Here is a 15,196-nt window from a genome sequence, read left to right on the forward strand (position 1 = left end):
GGGACGATTAATGTGAAATTTTTTAATTAAAATCGAAAATGCACCGCAAAACCCACACTCAAACTCTCGCACATTCACCACGAAATCTCACATAATTGACACCGAAATAATACAAAAAAAAAACCACACACTTTTTTTCATTTGCCTGCTTTTCTATATATAAATACTATATACAACCGAACTAGCAAACTCGCGCGCGCACCACGTCCAGCAGACACCTCCTGGATCTCCGATCGTTCTTCTCAGACTAAACTCATAGAGCAGATACACGGATAATTTTGGCCTCAAGCGAGGGAGAGAGTGAGAGAAAGTGCCAAAGTTGTGCTGCTGCCAAACAGATGATGACCGAGAGTACCAAAAATCCAAAGAGTTTTGAGGAATATGAATATATATACATTTGCATATGATCTGATCTCTGTTCATCTTTGTGATCTTTTACATGGCGGAAAATGCATTTGTTGTTTTCTTTGTGCTGTTCTATTTGCTTATAACTTTATTGGAATTATTTTTGTTTTTCTTCTCGTTCCAATTATTGAATTGCAATTGCATATTAAGTAATAAAAATAAATACAGTTAATAGTTTAAGTAAAGGAATTCTTAAGTTATAAAAAGCACATACACACACACAGACTTATACATACAAACGCTTACAAGAGGGGTGGGGATTAGATGGGGCAACAACTTGTTGTTGTTTGTACGTTTCAATATTGTTCGTTTTTATTTAAGCCAAGATGCTTCAAACCGAATAGAAATGTGTGCTAAACTTTGTGCGACAAGTTGGCTTTGTGAATGGTGAGAACCAAGCCAAAGAGAAACGTCCAAATACCGATTGTATGCTCTTTAGACGCGACTTCTTGGCCCAACGAGCTTCCTCTTTCTTTAATTGTTCAATTCCCTGAAAAAGAAGAGCAGAAAAAAACACAGTTTAAGGCTAGTTAATAACTAATAGGCTACCACTGTCCTTACAGTTTGATCATTGAAAATGGCTGTTAGTTGAGTGGCCAGCATTATAATTGTGAAAATGCCAAACATTAGACCCTCAAAGGTGAGAAATAGCAAGAGAAATATGGTAGCCGGCGGTGAGTACGGTGAGCAGGTTCGCCAATCGTTCTTAACGCATTCGGCAAACTGTGTTAGGACCAAGAAGAGAGTATGCAACGAAATGGAGGCAATGTAAAACTGTAAAAGAGAAAGTCCGTAAGAGAAATGAAAAGAGAGAGTGCGAATAATGTGTGATTCGTTTCCACTTACCGTGAAGAGTACAAAATACTTTTGATTATTCTCGCCCACACAATTGTTGACCCATGGGCAATGGTGGTCCATTTTGCGTATGCAACGCTGACAAACCGAACAGTGATGGGCCCGATCTGGCTTAATGCTACAACATTTGGGGCATTTGTAAAACATTTGACCCTCACGATAGCCCATTTGTTCAATCATCTCCTTGGTGGCATTACCTCGAGGAACGGCTCCCTGAAATGCGAGGAAAAACTACAGTTATGTACATATTCTAGTTACATTTTGCTATCCTGGAGGGCTTACCGGATCCGAGAGCATGGTGCGTATGTGGGAGGCAAATGCCAAAAAGGCCAAGGCCTGAAATATAATCATATTGATCGTACTGAATACCGTATAATTGCTGGGCATCAGTATCAATCGCATGACCACGAACTCGGCAAACAATATGAGAAGCCAAGTCATGATAACACAGAATATGCCGCATATGTCCTTGACACACCAGGCCCGATAGCCACAACAATTCTTGAAATTATGCTGATCCACGGTGCCACCGCCGGCCAGAGCCGAATATGTATAATTATTCATATTCCAATTCACTGCTGCTCCACTCCAAGTTGGCTATAATGACACATTGAAATGATGGACTTCAATTAGCAGATAAGCGCCACCAACTAACTAGCAGTGAAAACAACAAAAAAGTTCTCGGCCAATTGATAAAAAAGGGAACATAAAATAAACCAAAGTATTTGCCATTCACCTAAAAGCGAATGCAAATCAGCTGTTCCATGCCATTCATCTGAAAACTCTTAGAGATGGAACATTTTTATTTACAAGTGGTTTAAAATCGTTTATTTATGCACTTTTACAACCTAATGGACTTACTTAGATTAAGACAACAGGAATACAAACACACACACAGTTAGTACATATTTACAACAAACAGAATTATGTCAGGTCACATATAAAATACACTATGCAGGCGTCAGCTTGGCCGTGGGCTCTAGCATGGCCCATAGCCCAGCCACTGACGATATGGCTCCTAGGACACCAATTGTCCTTGGTGTTAGACTAGTGTAGCCAAGAGCTGTCAATGGTATAAAGAAGTCGCATAAATTCTTCAATGTATCCACAGCAATGGCCTTGTGTCCTTGCAAAATGATATACGAATGCAGAGCCAAGCGTTTGAAATCCGCCGGAGAGTTTATAGTGCAGGGAATTTGACAACGAGTGATGCCACTCTTAACACCAGCCTTGTGCAAGTCGAGGACTCTGACAATCTCATAGAAATCGCGGCATAAATTCATAATAATCGAGAATAGCCAATACTTGTTGGCCATGTTCGACCAACGCTTGGCATCAACTGTTGTAAGGCCAGTTCTGGCCAGCCATAGGAAATGATCGGCGAAGAGGAACAACGATTGCGACAGCTTGCCTAGTGTCAAGGTAATGCGTATAGTTAGATCCGGATAATGAAGAGTACGTAATGAAGCATAAAACACATCCAGACATTTGCCAAAACGTAGCACTATGGGATTAGAAGTGCATAAGATTAGATTAATTTTTTTAAAAATAATTTTAAGACTTTTGACTCACATTTGCGGAATGTACTGAGGATATACTCAACAGTTTTGAAATTGTCTACCAAGGCGGGTGTGGAATTGGCGGCCTCCAAACTGTCCCAAAGTGCACGCGAGGCATACTGTATGAGCCTGGGAGACGAGAGCAAGAATATATTGATAAAATTAATATCTCCTTGTAGGCAAACAGGAGTCTGTTAATATTTACCAAATTTCACATTATATCATATGTATTAAGGGATTCAACTTAAGACAGGTTACAATCTTGCCGCCCATTTGGATAGTCGTAAATGGAGACAAACCTTCAATTAAATTTTCACTCACCTTGCAATTTTGTCCCTTCCTGCCGCCTGGTTGTTAAGCTGCACCCACTTGTCCATGTTGTTTCAGTTTAAACAAAAATAAAGTCCAGAATAACAAGATGAAAGTCCATTTGGGTCCAATTCCAACAAGCCGCCATTTATTTTACGCCGTTGCGTAAATCGCAATTGAGATGGTCCTCAAATGGAGATGGCACTCAGTTAGAGATGGCACTCAATTGCTTATTCTTTTGCAAAACTTTTAGCATTGCTGTCCAAAACTTTTTGTTCCTGAAAATGTCTGGTTTTGAATCTAATAATCTATAGATTATGTCTATGCTGGAATTGTTGTTAGTTACAAAGAAAATATCATTGTTCCTCTGTCATCATCACCATTAAGAAACTTAGATCATTTGAGAATCTCAGGTGTATTTACTATCTTATTTTACTTTACAATACCGACATCAATATATAACGATATAAATTTAGTTTTATCTGTAACAGAAACTTAAAATTCTTGTACACAATTTGGCTGCTAAACTCGACTAGTGGACTCTAGCCTGCGGCGGTATTTGATTCCTAAATGTGGCATTGGAATTGGTCTCCACCACAATAGTCTTCGTGATCATGTCATACGCGGTCCGATTGTTTTTAAAGAAAACCATCACAATGCAAATGGGGAAAAGCAGCGTCATCACAAGATTTTTGGCCAGAGCCCGCATAAAGGCTCTAATTAGACCGGGTGTCTCCGCAGGGAAGAGCAGAGCCCGGATTGGTTCGCGAGGCTGCAGCACAAATTGTGGCGCAACCTGCAGCGGAAAGACAGCTTCGACATAATGAATCCGAATCTTCATCAGCGATTTGCCTGGAGTTGCGCCATTGTAAAACACAGTCCAAATAGCCTCATAAACGCAGACAATCAGTTTGGTCAGTAGCTCTATGAATAACAGATTCGATGACAGCGACAAAAAGTCCATGGAGATGTCAAAGAAATTAAAGAATATATCCTCCTCGTCCAGGGTACGTCGCATCACATCCTGGTCGAAATCAAGGTCAAAGAAATTAACAATGCCAAAGGTCACAATAATTTTCAGAACGAACAACATGAGCATATCGATAGCCTCGGCCAGCGCCCGTTTCCAGAATGGAGCCAACACATATTGGTAGCCGCCATATGTGTTGATAATTTGACGTTGTTGTTGTTCATCTAGCAAACGAAATCGATTAAAAGCTGGACGTGAGGGTGGAAAGGCTGCCGGAGCAGCTTCAGTTGCTGCTGCTGCTCCTGGAGCTGGCACAGCTGTTTGTGGTCCAAATCCCAGAAATGGAGTAGATGGTATGGCCGTAGTTCCTGGGCTAGCAGTTGGCGATTGGAATAACTGTGGATAGTTGGCCATTAGGTAGTAGGGAAACATGGCCATTGCATTTTGTTGTATGGCCGCCTGTTTGGCCCATTCCGCAAGTGATGCGAAATATGCTTCCTTCGTTGACATCTCGGATTGATTTGGGTTTCCACCTTCGTTTGCTTCTTTTGACTTTTCATCATGTGGGGGATTTTCACTTGGCTCGTCCATTTTTCTCAAACGACAATTTGGAATGAGGGAATTTCTATTTCGTATTTCGTTATGCTTTTATTTAGTTTTCGGTTGACGTGTTATAAAGAAGGCGTCGGGGGAAGGACGGAGTAGGCGGTGTATGTGTTTAATAAACACAAGTGAGTAATTGCAACATATATTTCAGAGTTGCTTTGGTCAAACGCGTCTCCATGGGAATGGCGGTTATTTTGCCGGGTCTTGGGAAAATTCAAAATGTAGCAAATCAAATAGATGGCCATGATTCTTAAAAATTTGCTTAGTAGTTTGTTTTAATTGAAAATTTCAACTATTTGTGATTCATTTCTACAAGGAATAATTCTTGACTAAAGCAACATTTCGCAACATTTATCAAGCTATTTACATGTAAAGAAGGTTTATTTCTTGTATTCCCTCATTTTTTACCTAAGTAAATCTCACTCTATCAGTGTATAAAATATTTACCTAAATTAAAGAGTGGCATTCTACATTATATTGAAATAAAAACATTACACTAAAGTAAACAGATGACATTTTAGGGGGAACAAATAGGTAACAAACTCCACCGGTTGCGCTGAATCCGCCTCTGATTGCTGTTTATTTCAATATGCTACAAGAAGATAACGAGGCTTATTAATACCTTATACCAGAGCTATTACAACGAAAAATAATATTGATGCGAAAGGTCAATTTGGGATAGATAAAACTCAAATATATGATCAATTGTTATAGTCCTTAAAAAATATTCAAAAAGTATTCTTTAAAACAAAATTTGATAAGATAATGTACGTTAAGGTCCTAATCTCTATTGACAATTGTTGGTATAAAGTTATTGTAGTTATTAAATTGTGCTGTATTATCATATCATTAGATGAAGGCAAAAGGGCTTAACTATATCATGTTCACCATCAATGTCAGTCATATCTTATGGGATCCAAAAGTATTGCCTTTTTTTGGACAATTACAAACAAACTACCATTAACTCTTATTAGAGAAAGAGAAAAAAAAGTTCAATTTCAATATTACACAAGTTTACTTTATTTTGTTTAAAAAACCAATACATAAATTCTCAATTCGCTCAAAGAAGTACGCTTGCCAAAAATCTCTTTGTGGACGAATTACGTATATGAATAAGATGTACGTTTATGTGTTTATATGTAAATCTAGCTAAATTGTTGCTTCTCATGAACAAAGATCTTCATCATCATCTCAATATGATTTTTAATATTATTAATTAATTGGAATAAATAAGCACGGGCCAACACACTCACTTTGCACGTTGCTTGGAAATCGAATTACGTACGCGGATACATAAGTATGTCAATGTTGAATCTGAGATGAACTAAATTGAATTGGCGGCAAGTAGTTACAGGGAAATCAATTACATGTACATTAATATATAAGTTTTTTGTTTTCTATGTACTGTATTAATTCATCAACCAATATATACATATATATGTGTATATATAATTGGGTTTACTTAAACAATTACACAAAGGAATATTGTTGGTTGGCCAGAAGCAATAGCCTCTGTGTTTATTGCCAGACATTGCCGATATTTAAGTTGCCGAATTGTTGATTCAGATTTGATGTCATTGATGAGGGAATCGAACCATTGGGATTCATTCCGCCAAGGTTAGAAGCAGCTGCCGCACTTCCGCCACTTGCCATTGGTTGCAGCAGATTCATCCCAAGGCCAGCCAATTGCGGATGGAGCTGCTGCTGTTGTTGTTGCTGCTGTTGCTGCGGAGACCAATTCATGCCACCACTAATCAAGCTCTGGTTAGTCTGCATAAGATTCGCTGATGTTCCTTGTACTGGCAGGCTATTATATGGACTGCCAACAGCTCCGCCTGCAGCCGGGAAACCCACTCCCATGCCCATGGAAGCATTACTAAAGGCATTGGGAGCTGCCATAACAGGCGCATTGTACATGCTAACTGAATTGGGCGGCGTCATGAACTGATGCGGCATCTGTTGTTGCTGCTGCTGCTGAGGCACATAGCCACCGGGTGCCATGCCCGTAAAGCTACCAAAACTCATTTGTGGATTGTGGCCAGTCGGTGCATTGCCATAGAGTGCCAGAATGCTATCCTTAGAGAGTTTTCCGGCCTGATCTTTCTCACCAGTGCCACCGCACAGTGAACCCTGATTGAAGAAGTCCTGCTCCTCCTGAGCCAACGAACTGGGCTTGATGGCTTGATTAGTACTGGACGAGGGCGACGCTAAGGCATTGGCAATAGCTTCTCCCGCATTGCCATTAATTTGCTCACATGTGCCGGCGCTCAGGAAACTGGTGAAACTTTCGTTATGCAGATCTTGGCTTGCAGAACCACTGCCATTCCCACTGCCAGCCAAGGGCTTTGTAGGAGACGACAGCCCCAAGAGATCGCTTTCAACCGCAACTGCACTGGAATTGTTGCTACTAGGATTTCGTAGATTAGTCTTTGGACTGCAACCTCCCCCTCCGCCACCAACTTGATGAGGTTTCGGCTTGGGCAATGGTGCAGGCAGTGGTGTATGCTTGGCAGTGGATGTCGTCGTATTGCCGCTATTTGTGGCTGAAGAACGTTTATCTCCACCCGTTGAACCCAGTGCACTGATGCCTCCGCCACCACCACCACCCAAGCCGCCGGTGGCCTTCTTTTTGCGTTTCTGTCGCTCCAATTCCTCATCGATTTCCTTGCCCCAATCGACTTTCGGTGGCGAAGGTGGCACCCATTCGCGAGCCAAATACTTTTTATGCTCATACTTGGCGCGTATGAAATTCTCTAGAGCCGTATCTGTCTGCGGGCGACGGAAACCATCCGGCAATTGTGCCTCATAGACGGCACGAGCACGCGAATTGCCCATTTGCTGCAAAGAGATGACCTGCTCTGGTGTCCATGTATCTAAATTCACGGATTTCACTCGGGAAATATGAACACCGAGATTTCTATGGATACCAGCACACCGAATGCATAGGAACATGCCAAGATTCCACGAAGCCCATCGTGGACCTACAGAGACAAAGAGACAGAAAAAGAAATCAATCAGATGAAATGATGAATCATAGTGCATCCCAGTATCATTTTAACAGTTTGTTTCTGTATATCAATCTCACTATTTGTGGGTGTACGTCAGCAGATTTCGCCTTATCTACCCCTCTCTTTTCCGTCTTGCCACTTACCCTTTGCATCGCAGTCCACGCAATATTTGTTATCCTCATCGCGCAGCATTTGGGTAAGAAGAGTCTGACATTTCTCCTGGATCATTCGCTGGCGTTGGCTTTGGTTTGCGTTCGAGGTGCTCATCTTGTTTGCCTCTCCCACTCGTCTCTCTCTCTCACCACTCCACTCCTCACCAAAAACCACTAACAAACACTCCTCGCTTACCTAAAGACTGGTGTGTGTGTATTTGTTTGGAGTTGCAGTGTGGAACCAATTGAATCTGCTTCTATCTAGTGCAACGTGGCGTTGAAAAAGGGCCTACAACAAATCGAAGATATCCAAGAGATGCTAATATTGAGTTTTTTCAAATTTTTGTAATTTTCCTGTAATATAGAGCTGGAGAAACATCGATGGCAACATCGATTATATCGATTACAGTGTAATCTCCAACCATTTACAATATTGCGGGGCGAATTCGCACGAACTATTTCGCGGCGAATTCCTAAACACGACTGAAGTCTTGTATATCGATATATTCATCTAATCGTCACGAGCGCATCACTCATCCACTTGCTAGTCTTGCCTTTGTGTTTACATTTAATTTATAAACTTTAAAAAAAAAATTTAAAAGCTATTGACAATAACATGCCTGTTGACTGGTTGGGATATGTCTACGCTGCCACAGTTGCCGCTGGCGGCATCATGGGCTATGCCAAAGCAGGTAAATTTAATAAACACAACAACATTGTGCAACATTACATTTCGTAATTTTCGTAAAGGTTCCGTTCCTTCTTTGGGGGCCGGTTTGGCTTTTGGAGCCTTGCTGGGGTACGGCGCTCATCTGAACTCTCAAGATCCGCCACGTCCACTTCTTCAGTTGGGAACTTCTATATTTTTGGCTGGTATAATGGGTGCCCGCTGGAATCGATCTGGGAAACTAATGCCTGCCGGTGTAGTTTGTATGCTCTCTGTGGCGGCTTTGGTCCGGAATTTGGTCACATATAACCGTTACTTGCCCCTGCCCACAGGCACCAAGGGCGCCTAAATATTTACATGCCAGGAAAAGAAGACTTGATGCTCAACTTGCCTGATACCTTAATCTGCTCTTAATTTGTTTTTTTCTCCATTTTAAAGCGAACAATTTTAATATGTGATGGGATAAATACTTAAATAAAACTATCGTTTTTTAGTTGCCAGCGATAAGATAACATACAAAGTTGACTACTTTTAAAAAGTTAGTATAATGCTGACTGAAATGTTTTCATGAAGTTGACCTGTTTCTTATCAAATAACATACATATTTAAATGATTAGAAACTATGGAAGTCGAAAAGGGTACAAAGACTTCAACGTTTAAACGTGTTCAATGAATACCAGAAAATTACCACGTTTAGTCTTCCTCGAAAACAAATTGAACAAACAGGTATCTATATAGACGGTATACATAGTAGTATAGTATGCAATAAACACCGGAATTTGGAAAATTGGACGGTATATGTGGCAGTGATGGATCAAACAGCAAACTAGAAGCGAAAAAAATCACACATCAGATTTTAATTACTCTACGAAAACTTGAATTTCTTCTGGAACTTTTACAATCACTGGCCCAACTGGCATAAAATATTCCTTCCAAATGACTGTTGTAGATGAAACATCCCACGTTACAATTGAACTACACTTTCCAATTCGGACATATGCAACTGTCGATGCCTAATGATAAACCAAAACTGATGTTCAAACTGTTAGACGATTATCTATGCTGTCTCAGTATAGAACCCAAAAAGTAGTATATGAGATTCAAGAAGGTGCAAATCAAAAAAAAAAAAACTTTTGAAAGTTATTTGGGAAAGTCCTAACGCTGAGAAGACTTAAAAAACATGGATGCGTTATCTAGTGTGAATGTGAAAAACTTAAAAAGACCCAAATTTGTTTCCTGTATCTTTGTACGATGACTGTTCTACAGTCTTAAAACACCGTCTTTTTATCGGAATGATGAATAGGGTTGTATGCAATGGATGCCTTCCGGCCTAACTGGCTTTCACATATGAAGGCATTTTATTGAAGTTGGGGAAAACTTTCTATGTATCCAATTTAACCTGAGTTATTCTTCAATGTCCTTTAGATTACTTTAAGCAAATGTTCCATGTTATCCATGTGATTGAGATTTCCTGTTGTCTTAATTACGCAATTTCTGTCAATACTTTTGCTTTTCTTGCTCTTTTCTTTTTAAGTTTTATTTACGGGAAAGGAGTTTCCTTTTTTAATCCACCTTCTTTTCCATACCTGAAACTGCAATGGATGAAATGTTCGACGTTTCTGACTTAAAACCAAATGTTAAAAAAGTTTTGTTAGAAAATTAAAATGAAATTTTTATTAAATCAATAAGTTACAATTTTGGTCATTTGTTTCGATTCGATTACAAATTACTGAAGTCCATATAATTAAAACTTATTACCAAATCAATTTGTCTACTTATTGATTATTATTATAACCATTAATCTTATTGTCATTTAATGTGGCTTTAGTTTTGTAATTGAAAAATTTGAGAAAATCTTGAATATATGTATATAGAGGAATAATACTTTTCGCTAACAAACATCAGAAATGGTTAAAATTTAATTATTTTTAGCGTTTATTAAAATAACAATAGTTTTATTTTCTTATATAAAAGGGCTAACAATTATCAATAAACAAAATCATTAAATCATTGTGAACACCAAACTTTGGTGTGATCGTAAAAAAATTAAATTAAGTATCTGGTGTGGTAATTTTTGCAATAAGAAGAGACAAAAATTTGTAAGATAAGGAATTCTTAGCCATGAAGGGACGCTCAAATACTAAAGCCATAAGCTTTTCAAAATTTCTTGGGAGAATATTTAGCACACAATTTTTTTTTAAAGTTAGTAAATATTAAGAATATGTGAGATAAGCCCACTCATCTTCTCAGTGTATTATTTCCCCGATAACCGAATTTGCTCACACTAAAAGGGTATAATATACTAAGGCGAAGTACGGGAACACACGAAAAATAGGTAATAAGACCTAGTAAAAAAAAAAAAAAAAATAAAATCCGAAAATATATGGTCAATCCCAAAGGGATTAACAATTAAAAAATGTTTAATTTTATTTCATTTAAACAAGTTTCATTTCCTTTGACTCTTGTACAGAAAAGTAGCGAGTGAGTCGACAAGCAAAAATGAAAAAATAAAATCGAAGATATTGATCAAAGTCACTGTTTTCCACCGATAGTTCCTATGGGAGCCATGTATGTATGTATGTATGTATGTACATACATATGTACATATGTGTATATGTATGATACAGCCGCCCGATCTTGATCAAATTTGGCATAGTCATTTGGAAGTATCGACTTAAAGTTTTTTATACTCGAAGGCGAATCAATTAAAGCGCCATATCTTTGCAGTTTTATTCCGATTTGCTTAAAAATTTTAACACAAGGTTTTTTAATGCTATAGATTTGAAAAAGTGTTTTTAAACCCCGTTGTCTTATAAGGTTGTCCCGCCGAAAGTGCAAGTGAAAGGAGCATAGTATACTGAGAGTCATAATAAGTGTGAGTGAGGCGGTGGGTCCTATAAGGTTGTCCCGCAGTAAGTGCAAGTGAAAGGAGCATGGTATACTGAGAGTCATAATAAGTGTGAGTGAGATGGTGATATGATTTTTGGTTACTTGTCATGTTCTTGACCAATCAAAAAAGTCCATGTGATGCACACTTAGGGACACACATACATACATATGTATGTACACAATCTGCTGCGCTCGCAGACTTTTACCGTTAGGTGAGCGGCATGGCAACAGTCAGCTCGGCGCAGTATTCACAAATACTTTGAAAAGTTAAAGAAACAATTGTTTTCCAACACTGTATCAATAATACAACACACATGCCTATGTGGCATTTTTCAACACTGCGTTTATCGATAATATCTGACACGTGTTTAGCCAGCGTCGGTATCATTTCTTATTTTCTTCCAATGTGACAAGACATGGAAACCTTGAAGCGGCGAACACAAAAAATTTCTTTTCAAAATTATGTTTAAATTTTAAAGATAAAAGTTAAGTTGTTTCCTCTTTTAAAAGGCCAAACGCTTTAACTAGTTGCTCCTTTATAAAATAAAAAAAGAAGAGCATTTCTTAGCGCCCCTAAGGTAGTTAATCAGAAGAACCTCGTCCATGCGTGCAGGTAGTTGGAAAACTGCAAATCAGACACGCCTAATCAGGTTCCGGGTTTTCATTTTAAGTAGAGAATCCTTAAGGCCCTTTATTTTGAAAAGATACAAGTGACCGACAGCTTTTACTACTTGCCAGGCAGCAGTTTTTAATTACACACAAAGTGATAGATGATATCATTGCTTTCGCTATTAAAGTGAAAGATGATTCCTTCAATCTTAACTTTATAAAAGGTTGTTAGATTTTTGTGGTCTTCTCAATTTAAGTAGTGAATTCCTTGCGATGCAGAGCATTTCTTAGCGCCCGTTAGGTAGTTAATCAGAAGGACTTGGTTAATGCGTGCAGGGTTCTCATTTTAAGTAGAGAATCCTTAAGGCCCTTTATTTTGGCTTTCAAGTGGTTTCAAGCTGAACCGTTAGCCTAGTAAAATGTATTTTAAAGACCTTAGTTAAGTTTAAAATAAGAAAGACCGTGGCCGACAGTTTTTATTGCTGTAGTCGAAGCAAACTGTGAACAGTTCTGTTTTCTGCTTTGGCTGCTCCTCTCAAATTTTCTATTTCCGTTATTTGCTGTTGGGTTTTCCCGCTTTCGGATTTTCTATTGATTTTGTATGGTCTGGAAATGAGTTTTGCTCGCAATAAATATAATATATTGATATTGATAAATATAATTAGAAAAAAAATTGAATTGGAAAATATGTCTAAAAGGCATAGCGACATATCTCCGACGACATATCTCCGCCCAGTACATTTTTCTGGCGGAGATATGTCGCTTTTAAACGGCGAAGATATGACGTTTTGAAACGACATATCTCCGCGCAGATCACCGGCGATGATATGTCGTTTCAAAACGTCATATCTCCGCCGTTAGAAAAACGACATATCTCCGCGCGGAATAATGTCGTTTTGAAACGATATGTCGGCGGAGATAAGTCGTTACCCCGTCTAAAATTGTTTTTTTCAAAGTTTTTCTAAATTATAAACTTATTAAAAGGGGCAATAAAGCGTACGGAACTGTGCGTTGTGAATTGTTAACATTGCACAATACTGTATTAAAAATACAATATATTATCCGTCGTATTGGATTTTTATTTTCACGATAGTTTTCTAGTTTCCTACGAAAATAAATATACATATATCTAATTTTAGGTGAAAGACAATTGGGTTACTTCATAATACATTTTGGTTTTCCCATTTACCTTTAATGACTGAAAATCAGAACGGCTCTCCAAAGGATTTGGAAAAGACCAACTATAGTTCAGAAAGGTTGAGCTTATTAGATATTAATGTAAATATTAATGATATTATTAATGAAAATCAGACATAGATAGCAAATATGTTTCAAAACATAATTATAGCATTGAAAAACGTTATACAGTCGTTTAAAAGCATAAATAAAATTTTTACTTTTTTTAAATCGCTTCGGTTTAGACGCTATGATTTTTGCTATGTAAAATGGCACAACGCCTCACCACAGGGAGGCTCACAAGTCGCCGCATTTTCCTGGGTGTGCCTGTTGCTTCGGAGGACGAAGTTCTTCTTCATCGATGCTGCCTAAGAAAGCGGCAAAAAATGTGCCTAATAAAAAATATATGCCTTTTTTTCCTATATGTATAATAATGTAATCACCCATACATTCATTCTTTATCTACGTTTGGGTGTGGCGCGATGATCACTATCACTTTTACGTATGTATGTACATCGAATTTGTTTTGATTTCGTCTTTCTGGCTCTTGAATTTTTTTTCTTTTTACCCTTATTTTTCTTCTGGCTGAAATTTTTTTCGCGGCGATTTTTTTTTCAAATTCAAATTCATTCTTTTTGATCTCTTGATCCATCGAATCGTCGTGCTTTGTGTGGCGCCCAGGCTTTACTTTACGACGGCATTTGTGTAATATTTTGAAACACCCTAGAGCGGGCAGCGTTTAGTGTTTCAATTATTTCCTTATCCCCACATTTCCCCTGGTGACTATTATAGCGAATATACATACATATGTTAGCACTTCTCAGCCAATCTTCACTGCGTTCATATATAAGTGCTGATGAAATTTCCCCACACATACACATTTTGCTTGGTAGCACAGTAGGCAGATAAATCCATTGCCTGCATCTGCTACCTAAGGGAGAGGGGCGAAAGCAAAGTGGGTTAAGATATCTGTTTCTACGAAATTCGGAAATAATTATTATTTCCCAAAACACACAATGTTAATTCTTATTTTTGATTTTTATTTTGGGCTTACTTCGTGCTCATAATCTTGAGAATGGCGATTACGATGATGGTGGCCTGGTTTAGCACGACTTGGAAATTATAAAAGCTGCAAAGCATGATTTGGAATGTTTGGTACAACTGAGAACGTTGTCAAAAAGCCCAAGGAACGTCTGAATAAAATTCACAAGACGATTTGGAACGTTTGGGATAATTTGGAACGGTACCGAAAGGTCCAATGAATGGCCTGGAACGCTTTCAGTTGGGGCAAGTTTATTTTGTTTTTACTTTTTTTTGTATATTTTATTAAATTTTCACGTTTTTGCGTTCAATTTTCAATATGTATAACAATCATATATTATAATTTACAAGTTTTTGTACAAAAATAATAGTTTGTCAAGGTTGGAGCTCGAAAGTCGACTACGTTGCTCATTTAAAATTTGCCCCAAAGTTGAAAACACCCTTTCGCTCGTAGCTGAGCTAGTTGGAATACTTAATACTCTTCGGGCTAGTACCCCGTAGTCCTTTATTACTGGAGTTTCTCCAGAAACTTAATACATCCACAGTGGGCGGTGATTCAGTGGCATTGTAGTTTTCTAATTCTCGTTCGACTACGCGTTTTTTTCGTGTTCACGTTGCTCTGAACGAACACGCACGCCCATTGACAAAATTCAATTTTTCAACACGCGCACGCGGGCGCCCATCGTGTCACGACATGACACGATAAAACCCAGTCCATGCCCAACTCTAGGTTGTACTTTCTCAATTTAAAACAGGGGTCGGCACGCATACAATCAAAAATTAGGTTTTGCATTTGTGTGTGTGGCAACAAACACGAAGTACGAAACTTTTTCTTGCTTTACACTGAAAAAACAGTGAAAAAAATAAATATTTCTTGCTGAACAGGAACTGAAAAGTCCGAAACTTTTTTTTGTTATTTATTGTATTATAACCTACTTTAAAGACTTTAT

At 38.4% G+C, this 15,196-nt stretch overlaps 5 protein-coding genes across 5 annotated transcripts; 1 reads left to right on the forward strand and 4 right to left on the reverse strand.

Moving 5' to 3' along the window:
- Positions 1-454: 454 nt before the first annotated feature.
- Positions 455-1,984, reverse strand: LOC137576756 (palmitoyltransferase ZDHHC3). Its single transcript, XM_068290024.1, has 4 exons — positions 1,543-1,984; positions 1,252-1,473; positions 967-1,179; positions 455-895 (listed from the first exon to the last, which is right to left on the reverse strand). Exons 1-4 carry the CDS (start codon positions 1,822-1,824, stop codon positions 737-739), a joined length of 876 nt encoding a protein of 291 aa, XP_068146125.1. The 5' UTR covers positions 1,825-1,984; the 3' UTR covers positions 455-736.
- Positions 1,985-2,073: 89 nt separating this feature from the next.
- Pex11ab (peroxin 11) lies at positions 2,074-3,301 on the reverse strand. Its single transcript, XM_068288795.1, has 3 exons — positions 3,141-3,301; positions 2,833-2,948; positions 2,074-2,764 (listed from the first exon to the last, which is right to left on the reverse strand). The coding sequence occupies exons 1-3, from the start codon at positions 3,194-3,196 to the stop codon at positions 2,211-2,213; spliced, it is 726 nt and encodes a 241-aa protein (XP_068144896.1). The 5' UTR covers positions 3,197-3,301; the 3' UTR covers positions 2,074-2,210.
- A 226-nt stretch (positions 3,302-3,527) lies between these two features.
- LOC137575990 (protein FAM8A1) lies at positions 3,528-4,830 on the reverse strand. The gene has a single exon (XM_068288794.1). The coding sequence runs from the start codon at positions 4,687-4,689 to the stop codon at positions 3,661-3,663; it is 1,029 nt and encodes a 342-aa protein (XP_068144895.1). The 5' UTR covers positions 4,690-4,830; the 3' UTR covers positions 3,528-3,660.
- An 870-nt stretch (positions 4,831-5,700) lies between these two features.
- On the reverse strand, positions 5,701-8,448 carry LOC137577160 (stromal membrane-associated protein 1). Its single transcript, XM_068290554.1, has 2 exons — positions 7,856-8,448; positions 5,701-7,685 (listed from the first exon to the last, which is right to left on the reverse strand). Exons 1-2 carry the CDS (start codon positions 7,977-7,979, stop codon positions 6,223-6,225), a joined length of 1,587 nt encoding a protein of 528 aa, XP_068146655.1. The 5' UTR covers positions 7,980-8,448; the 3' UTR covers positions 5,701-6,222.
- On the forward strand, positions 8,388-9,051 carry LOC137577161 (transmembrane protein 14 homolog). The gene is made up of 2 exons (XM_068290556.1): positions 8,388-8,556; positions 8,615-9,051. The coding sequence occupies exons 1-2, from the start codon at positions 8,481-8,483 to the stop codon at positions 8,878-8,880; spliced, it is 342 nt and encodes a 113-aa protein (XP_068146657.1). The 5' UTR covers positions 8,388-8,480; the 3' UTR covers positions 8,881-9,051.
- Positions 9,052-15,196: the final 6,145 nt, after the last annotated feature.

The sequence above is a fragment of the Drosophila tropicalis genome, unplaced genomic scaffold, assembly GCF_018151085.1.
Source record: "Drosophila tropicalis isolate 14030-0801.00 unplaced genomic scaffold, ASM1815108v1 contig_593, whole genome shotgun sequence".
Taxonomy (NCBI): domain Eukaryota; kingdom Metazoa; phylum Arthropoda; class Insecta; order Diptera; family Drosophilidae; genus Drosophila; species Drosophila tropicalis.